Source organism: Gossypium arboreum, chromosome 7 (assembly GCF_025698485.1).
Source record: "Gossypium arboreum isolate Shixiya-1 chromosome 7, ASM2569848v2, whole genome shotgun sequence".
Taxonomy (NCBI): Eukaryota; Viridiplantae; Streptophyta; class Magnoliopsida; order Malvales; family Malvaceae; genus Gossypium; species Gossypium arboreum.
The window spans coordinates 70,699,859-70,708,519 of record NC_069076.1 but is presented as its reverse complement, the minus strand read 5'-3'; the positions used below and the strand labels follow the sequence as shown (position 1 = coordinate 70,708,519).

The 8,661-nt window shown below is 34.2% G+C and overlaps 2 protein-coding genes across 8 annotated transcripts; one reads left to right on the top strand and one right to left on the bottom strand.

Annotated features, from left to right (window-relative positions):
• The first annotated feature begins 389 nt into the window (after nucleotides 1-389).
• On the top strand, nucleotides 390-4,610 carry LOC108450835 (F-box protein At4g00755-like). 3 transcript variants are annotated; one of them, XM_017748618.2, is made up of 7 exons: nucleotides 390-642; nucleotides 1,001-1,074; nucleotides 1,442-1,639; nucleotides 2,847-3,263; nucleotides 3,366-3,514; nucleotides 3,945-4,063; nucleotides 4,229-4,610. In XM_017748618.2, the coding sequence occupies exons 3-7, from the start codon at nucleotides 1,504-1,506 to the stop codon at nucleotides 4,491-4,493; spliced, it is 1,086 nt and encodes a 361-aa protein (XP_017604107.1). In that variant the 5' UTR covers nucleotides 390-642; nucleotides 1,001-1,074; nucleotides 1,442-1,503; the 3' UTR covers nucleotides 4,494-4,610. The 3 variants fall into 3 exon arrangements, with proteins under 3 accessions (XP_017604107.1, XP_017604102.1, XP_017604099.1); XM_017748613.2 differs by having other exon boundaries at nucleotides 1,001-1,095; XM_017748610.2 differs by lacking the exon at nucleotides 1,001-1,074.
• Nucleotides 3,860-8,011, bottom strand: LOC108450861 (peroxisomal membrane protein 11C-like). 5 transcript variants are annotated; one of them, XM_017748654.2, is made up of 8 exons: nucleotides 7,593-8,006; nucleotides 6,500-6,709; nucleotides 6,162-6,236; nucleotides 6,010-6,084; nucleotides 5,846-5,926; nucleotides 5,645-5,719; nucleotides 5,387-5,560; nucleotides 3,860-4,980 (listed from the first exon to the last, which is right to left on the bottom strand). In XM_017748654.2, exons 2-8 carry the CDS (start codon nucleotides 6,689-6,691, stop codon nucleotides 4,945-4,947), a joined length of 708 nt encoding a protein of 235 aa, XP_017604143.1. In that variant the 5' UTR covers nucleotides 6,692-6,709; nucleotides 7,593-8,006; the 3' UTR covers nucleotides 3,860-4,944. The 5 variants fall into 5 exon arrangements, with proteins under 5 accessions (XP_017604143.1, XP_017604130.1, XP_017604118.1 ...); XM_017748641.2 differs by having other exon boundaries at nucleotides 4,639-4,980; nucleotides 5,846-5,943; nucleotides 6,021-6,084; nucleotides 7,668-8,011; XM_017748629.2 differs by having other exon boundaries at nucleotides 4,639-4,980; nucleotides 5,846-5,943; nucleotides 6,021-6,084.
• Between the last annotated feature and the right edge of the window lie 650 nt (nucleotides 8,012-8,661).

Sequence of the window (8,661 nt, the reverse complement as noted above, 5' to 3'; positions counted from 1 at the left end):
TTACTTAATACATCAAACATTACTTAAAACGTGAAAATGTTTTTAAAAAACTTAGAAAAAATTACTTAATACATAAAATACTACTTAAAACATGAACATACTTTAAAAGTAATTAATAAAACTTGAAAAATTACTTAATACATAAAATATTACTTCAAGCATGAAAATGTTTTAAAGAAATTAATTCATTTAAAATGGAAGAATTACTTAATTAATTTATACTAACAATATATTTTTTTATTCCATAAACACTCTTAAAAATTGTCATGTGTCTATTCTTTTTAAAGTATTTAATATTTTGTACAATGAAGTAATTATTTGGATATAATCCTCCTACTAATGTAACCTATTTCTTTAAAAGTATTAGGATGGGATTTGAATAAATAGCAGTTTGTTAATATTTGTATAACAGCCTTTGCATGTTTTAAAAATGAGAAGGCGAAAAAGGGAAATATATTAAAAGGAAGAAATACGGGAAAAAGCTTGGCCTAAGTATAGTGTGTACGCCATCGCTCTGTTCCAGTTATCTCCAAATCCACCTCCAAAAACCCCTTTCGCTCTCTCCTCATTTTCCATTGCTAGGGTTCTGCTCTCTTTGGGAGATTTTGATTTTATCTTTTTCTTTTTCTTCTCAACAGAAAGGTGAGAATCCTTTTTTTCACCTATATGCAAGTTTTCTCCCTTCCCTTATACCCTAATATGTATATATATATATATGTTTTTCAATTTATTATTTTCTGAATTCTTAGAAATTTGGTTGCTTTATGGTGTATTCTTTTTTACAATTTTGTGATTTGAAGTCAGTTTCCATTTTTTTTTTTAAAAAAAGTTATTTCTCGAACTTGTAGTTAAGCTCAATTGATTGGATTATGTGGTACTAATCATGATTCTGATTAGAATTGGCTGTTTTGAATAGGTTTTATGTATCAGAGAACTCTAAATACTGGTTGTAATAAACAAAATGTGATCGAACCCTTATAAAATTCTGTTTGTTTTACAGGAATCACTTCCCTAGCTTTGTCAGATTTAAGTTTGATGACAGTGTCATAGTTGGATTGTCTTGTATATAATTCAGTGAGTCCAATTGCTCAAAAGGTTCTCTCTTGTAAATTTTGAACTTTATTTTTTGATTATAGGGTTGAAACGTGAAAAGGGTACAATGTATTTTGGATACAATTGCGAAACATATTTTTGTGGGACTATAACCTGAAAATTTGACTTGCATGAATAAGAAACTTGGATTTTTGTCTAACCAACATGTTTGCATCGATGTTTTTCTCCTCCATAATATTTGGTCTGTTTAATCATACAAATAACTTTTCATTTTTCTACAGCAATGTTTGGTTAACTGGAAAGAAAATAGTACAAATGGGTACCAAATGGAACCTGAAAATTTTATTACTTCAGACATGACCTCTAACATTTTATTTATTTATTGAAGTGCTAAAGCAGATGATGGAATTCTTGGCTGCATAGCTGCCTGACTCCTTTTTAGGAACTTATATGAAAAAGATGAAAAATGGTGATGATTTCTTGAATTTCCTCCCTTGCGACTTGTCAATAAAGATACTTACTGCTTTAGAGGGTCCATCTGATCTTGTTCGCATCACTGCTGTCTCACGCAACTGGCGACATTTTGGTGAGCTTAGATAATTTTTATATTCCTCCTCTTTTAATATTAATATTTCTTTTTTCTTGTTAAATTGCTATAAAAGCTCATGAGATCAAGACCGAATTTGAACTTTTTTCCATTTTGGTATAGTTCAAATGGAGCATAGCATCATCTGGATAATATTCTCAGGATGCAGTTTTGTAGTTGAGATTTCAATTTAGTTTTGTCATTTGATCATTGCTTTTCTTGCCTCGTTTCTTGTTTCTCATTTATCTATCAAGGAATTTGTGCCTTTTTTAAGCAAAAAGGGAAAAAAAAAAAAAAAAAGAATTTGTGTTTTGAAGTGAAATGGTTTTCAACAAAAATAATAGGTTATACTGTCTTTCTCTTTTCTTTTGGGGACTTTGGAAAGTAGCTGTAATTAATGGAAGTTGCATAGTGTTTCTTTGGCACTGAGCTAGTCATGGTTCAAATTAAAATGCATTCAAGCCTATCCCTCTTTCCTAGAGGGAAAAAGTTGAAGAGAAAGGAACAAAAGGAAGTGACTAAGTTCACCTGAAAAGCCTCGGAAATGTGGTAGAAATATAAGAAATTGTTGACACCAATGAAAGACACATTATTTTCATGGAGCCTGGTGGGCTCTACTCATTTCCGGGTTATGTATAACATATGCAGAATGTGTTGCTTCTGTATGATTAGAAGATTGTGGATATTTTGTCCATTATATATCATTATAATTTCAGACTCCAACCCACTCTGGTTCTTTTAATTAGTTTTTCCAATCCATTGAACCAAAAAAATGAGAAATGCATCGATCCTTCTTTGTATTTCCTTTGATGTGACTCATTGTTCTTGTTTCATTATTACCAAAAAATTTGATACATTAACTTGTAGAATACTTTTTCTATTTATTCCTTTTTCTCGCTTCTACATCTCTTTAGTCCTTGAGGACCTCTGCTGATCTTGAATAAACTGCTTTATTTCCTATCTGGTCTTTTTTCTTCTTCTTTCTGATGTGAATTTGGTATACAACCATATCGTATTTAATATTCAAGTTCTGAAAAGCTAAAGCCTAGACTTGAACATTCCAAGAACTTGTTTCAGCATATGTTGTGTTATTTAATGTCATAATTCATATGTTCAAGATGATATCAATCTTGTTTTGCTGGTCTTTGATTGTCATGCATGATAGCTTGCAGTCATTGCTGACAAATTAGTTTTCAATGGTTTGCAGTGATTAGACATGGTCTATGTAAGCATCTGTCCCTCCAAATGTTTCCCCAATTATCTAGAGTTGATCGTGTCAATGAGCTAGGTGGCAGTACAAAAGGTCATGCTGGAGCTGGATCTAGTAATTTTATGGAGTGGGAAGCTTTGGAGAGGGAGCATAGAGCTTATGCCTTTTTAGCTCGATGTTGTTTGTCAACTACTGCTGGGGATTGCATCTCAGAAGCAATAATTGCTTCTAGCACTGATAATTATCCAGAGGAAAGCATATGTAATACTTTGGAACCAAGAGATAGGGTGGCTCGGACAGCTTCATACTGGTCTAGTAAAGGACAAAAGAATCCTGCCGTGCCTGAAACATTGACATATAGATTGATTGCTGATTTGTGTGTTGTTACAGAGATCAAGATAAGACCTTTCCAGGGTATTTGCTCCGATTGTCTAGCAACTTGTTTTTCCATTTTTTTATCCATCTGCTTTTTCTTAGCCTGAAAATTTTCTTATAAGATTTGTATTTTTGATCCAGCTTTCTTCCAGTTTGGTTACCCTATATATTCAGCGAAGTCTGTGAGATTTCGCATGGGTCATATCAAGGATGCGGATGAGTCATGCCAGGATTCTGGTACTGACAGGTTTGCATGGACTTACACCTCACAAGAGTTTGAAATGGCTCAGGTTAGTTCAAGTAGCTGGGTTCCATTTGCACTTATCTATTTGATTGATCTTTCTCTTTCATTACTACATCTGATCCAGTCATTCTGCCAGCATTCATTGCCTATACTGAATGAAATTAGTAGTTATGTGTAATTCCGTTGTTGAAAATTGACTCTTATATATTCCATTGATCTTTTTCTATTTGTTGCTACAAGAATATCAGATTTGGTCGTTCTGTGAACAACCATCAACTATATTCATTAAAGTATAGTTGTAATTAAATATGATATCAATGCATATGATATACTAAAATGGCTCTTAACAGTATCGTTTCTGTTTTCATTTGTTTCCATGTTCCAGAATGCGTTTTATTGAAGTTGGTTCTTTTTTTCATTCATATAGTTTTGTAAGAACTTATACAAGAGCACTGACACAGTTTTTTACTAAACAGGAAAACCGCTTACAGACTTTCAAGCTTCCAGAGCCTATTCTTTGCATTGGTGGAATATTACAGATTGAGCTGTTGAGTAGGGTCCAGAGACAGGAAATAGATGGCTTGTTCTATATCTGGTACGGTCAAATGCACCCCTTCTCTACTCGTACATTGCAGTAGAGTTATGAGTATAGATTTGCCATAAATTTCAATCATAATATCCATATCTAGGTATCTTTAGTTTTTCTATGACCATTTTCCCATGCCCCTCTAATAACGCAATATGTGGGGCATCATTGCAGTGTGTCACATGTTCAAGTTGTGGGACGCCCATTATCTCCTGCTTTTGGTATTCAGATACTTGAACCCCCAGAAAAATTCGTGCTAGAGGTACAGAGTTATTCACTGCCAACTTTACCTGAGCAGATGAGCTCTATAACCAGTTTGCAGATGCGTGTGAGAGACTTGGAGCAAATTCTGAATTTACTGCAGGGAAATGAAGGTGAGGTGGAATATGGATATGAATGGGAAGTGGAAGACGAGGACGAGGAAGAATTTGACATCTGAGCTAACCTTTCACATGGAAGCTTGTTGGAAACTAAAGCGTGTAACCTTGTTCTGGATTAGCTTATATTCTGGTTTTATGTGCTAGTGTTATATATCAAAGCCTTGGCCATTCAGAAATCGAATCTTGTTTTCTGCTAGGTTGACCTTCAATCAAAACTTATTACCCAAGTGGGATGTCACTAAATCGGCTTGGAATAAAATGTGTCAAACAGAGCACAGTATATATATATGAACTCTGCCTAAATACATGAATGTGAAGAAATGATAGCATGTATAATAGTATTATTTTTGTTGAAAGCCTGAAAGATATGCAACAACAGTGGTGCTATAAATAGGAAGAGTAAGTCCGAGTTCACCCCCAAGTTGACAAATTCTTCAAACCTTAAACGCACAAGTTGAATTTATTTAGATGATGATACTCGAGCTTGATGAGCAAAACAGGCTTCCCACTTCAGTTTACCTTGGACTTGGATGGTGACGGAAGCAACTGCAACACACAGCACAATCTTTTCAGCCTCCGATCAGTCCAAAAGCTTTTGACATTTGCTACATAAACAACAGAACTATAACCTAACGATGGTCTGTCCTATTTTTTTATCCGTAAATAATATTTGAATTCAGGATCTGGTATGTCTTAATAACTTGAGATAATTCCCAAGGTCACAACATTCATTCAATGATTAACTGTATCAGTAAGCTTCAATTCATAAGCTTGCATGATAGCTTGTATGCTATAACCTCTTAATTTCTTTACCTTTTCATTAACCTTTAACCCTACACAATCAGTGATTTACGTATACATTCACTGAAAACATCCAACTGTCTACTAAGCAAAAAAAAATAATAAAAAAAATAAAATTCCAGTCTAAGACTACAAGCATAGAATCAAATACCTGATAACAGGAGATGAGAGACGTAGCAAATCCAAGAGCCCCTGTTACACGAGGGGTGACTTTCTTAGGTGCCAATTGAAGAAGGCCAACTGCTACCACTATATCCAGTCCTGCTTTAACAAGAGCTAGAGTCCTCTCATTTGATTTTTGGAGCTTGGCACAGTATTCCTCACTCTGTATAATCGGGAAGGGAGAAAACTGATTATAAGGACATTTGAGGAAAACGACTTATTAGAAACACGCATTCTCTGAACATACCTTGTACTTATCACTGTCCTTAAGATTCTTTTCCAACTTTTTCATTGATTTAGATAGCCTTCTGAGCTCCCCAGCCTGATAAAAAGATGGTATATGTCATAAACAAGTGGATATGGCTAATGAAACATGGTAAGTAAAAACAAGTTTGTAGGTAGAGACTCATTCTCAAATTAATGAATGCTGAAGAGCACAGCAACAAACCTCAACCAAGGTGGTACAGATTGAAGAACCCATCCAACAGAAAAGAGATATCCGTCCAATCAGCTCAGTTCTTTCTTTGTTCTGTAAATGGCTTCCTTCTTTGTAAACCAAGACTAACAAATTAGATAGAACAGAAAAAATGACGTGCATAACATATAGCATACCTTATAGATACCTGTTCTGCCAAGCCAGACAATTTGATCGAGAAACAAGAAAGTTGACAACAGCGCATTTTTGGACTGAAACAAGCATTGCATTAACCCAAAAGCAGCATTAATTAAGTTGAGAGGTACAGAAAATTGGAAGTTTATCACACCTTTCCCAGCAGAGCTAGTGGAAGGGGAGTTCCTCGAGGAACTGGGCTAATAAGACCATGCAAGTCATTGACAAACTGCAAATTCACAATTAAAAACAATAATCAAGCTACAATAATAATAAATAGTGTAAGAATTTAAGTTTGATACCAGATGCATTTTGCAGTAAAAAGTATTAATTTTATATGTTATGAGAAGTGTTCATTCAACCAAGCGTTAACTACTAAGTTGGAGTGTACTACTTTCACCCAAAAAACAAAAAGGAAAAGATTATCAAATAAATACCCTTGTACAACATGCACCAACTTGTCATTTTTAGTATTAGGCATAGTGAGAGAACCTTAAAAAGACGGAAAACTTTCCGAGCCAAGCTGGTTGACTTGTCAACATTTTGGGCTGTGCCAGGTTGCCCATTACTTAAGAATTTCGAACCATATTGTATAGCCCTGCATATCTTATCCCTTGCTTCAGCCTTATTCAAATACAAAACTATAAGAGCAAGTTCTGCTCTAGTTGCATCCAGCGTACTCATCTTTTATCTAAAAGACACCTGAAAAAGTCACAATAATTACATTTTCACATGAGCTTACACAGATCGAATGTAAAGAGCTAGTCGCAGACAACATTATCAGCCAGTTTAAGCAAGCCACTAATAACGAAGAGGAGCTTTTACTTTCAATGAAAGACAAAAGTACACGTCAAAAACTCGAACCCATCATTCTTTTGTGTGTGTGTAAACCTCATCATTACCAAGTATGTTGTTGCTTAAACAATCAAGGTCTAAGCAAATGGCTTAATCATCCTATAAACAATTCGCAATCCCCAAATAGAATGCAGGCTCTAACAGCTTAAAGCCATGAACTCAAAACAGAATATCCAAAAGCAAATTACCATTTGGTTTGATATCATTCAGTGAACACCATCAAATATAAAGCACTACAAAGCATCAATTTCTTCTAACAATTTGGCTGTGCTGTCTGATGTTTATTTGCTTGCAAAAGATGATATAAGGAAGCTTTTAGCTTTGAATCTTTAACAAATAATATGCAAACACACACAGACACATAATCAGCTGAGTCTAGTATCTACGGTTTAGCTTAGTTTTAGAATTCTCTCATAAAATACTCACAAAAACAACAACCCAATTGCCCACTTCCCTGTCAACCAAGCAGATCATATCACCAAGACAAAGGGGAAAGAAGAAAAAAAGAAAAGAAGAAGAAATTCACAAATGAATCCAAATCACCCATATTGAAAACCCCTGAAGAAACCAACAAATCAAACAAGATAACAATAACCATAGAAAATGGAAACAAACATTTCTTACAAGTAGTAACTAAAAGCATAAGAATAGTAGCAGAAGATAAAGGCATCTCAAAAACACACATGAATGAACCAAACAACAAGGTTTTGGTGAATTATAGTACAAGTACCCAGATACAAGGAAAAGAGAGAATGGCAGCGAAGGAGGTGGCGGATTTTGGCCTCGAAATCCACGAACTTTTTACCTTTCCTTTAAAAGGGAAGGGAGGTCTCAGTCTCTCTCACTCTTGGTGTCCTTTTTTAGTGTTCTCTATCTCTATGATAGAGGCATGTTTGGTCCAATCTTTCCCAAACCAAACACCCGCTTTCTTCATTCCAATGTTTTGAGTTATGAACCGTTGGATTATGATCCTTGAAGACCCCATTGAATTTACGGCAAACACTGGTAATCACGCAATTCAAGAAATACGGCCTTATCCACATTCTTAGATTGTTGACTTTGGAGTTTGTTCTAAGAGAAGGAAAGGGTCCAATCCCATTGCCAATTCCTCAGCTGCACAACTTGTTCCCTTTTTTTTCTTTTTCTTTTTATAACCATATTCCAATTCAAGTCCCAATCTAACAAAATTTCTTGATTCAACAATTTTTTTCCGAAGCATTATAATGAGGATTTCTTGAATATAAACCAAATTCTCTTCGATTGATTTTTGTTGAGTATTTATGTATCCTTTACGACGATGGAGCTACGCATTTATATAATATAATTATTATTCCTTGATGTAATTTTTAAGTAAGTTTTATGTTTATCAACATTTATCTCACTCTAGATTTAATATATGGTTATACGGTCTTGTGTGTAATCTCACAGCTGAGTGTAAATGTCCCTTTTATGAACACTCAATATCATTTGTGCTCGATATGCGAATCACATAGAGTCCAACTTAGATCCATTCCGATTAGGGGTCAATAATAGTAAATATCATAACAATTTTTTATCCAAATGTCATTTAAACTTGATCTCAAATGGTTGAGGATTGCATTAAGTGTTGAGGTAACTTGTTCTTATAGCCTATTTGAAAATCAATATTTGAGGAAATCTAAGCTCAATTTCATAATATATAAATTTTAAATTTTAAAAGTTAATTTAAAATTTAGAATTTTCAAAAATCAATATTCAAAAAAAAAAAAAGACAAGCAAATTTTCTCTCTCTTCATTTATTCTAGTACCAATGTGATTCA

Coding starts and splice junctions, on each gene's coding strand:
- LOC108450835 (XM_017748610.2), top strand. CDS start 1,504: ATGAAAAAGATGAAAAATGGTGATGATTTCTTGAATTTCCTCCCTTGC. Junction 3,264..3,365: donor CAAGATAAGACCTTTCCAGG/GTATTTGCTCCG, acceptor TTTTTGATCCAG/CTTTCTTCCAGTTTGGTTAC. Junction 4,064..4,228: donor GATGGCTTGTTCTATATCTG/GTACGGTCAAAT, acceptor GCATCATTGCAG/TGTGTCACATGTTCAAGTTG.
- LOC108450861 (XM_017748641.2), bottom strand. CDS start 6,691: ATGAGTACGCTGGATGCAACTAGAGCAGAACTTGCTCTTATAGTTTTG. Junction 5,720..5,845: donor TCTGTACCACCTTGGTTGAG/GTTTGTTGCTGT, acceptor TCTTTTTATCAG/GCTGGGGAGCTCAGAAGGCT. Junction 5,561..5,644: donor AGGACAGTGATAAGTACAAG/GTATGTTCAGAG, acceptor CCGATTATACAG/AGTGAGGAATACTGTGCCAA.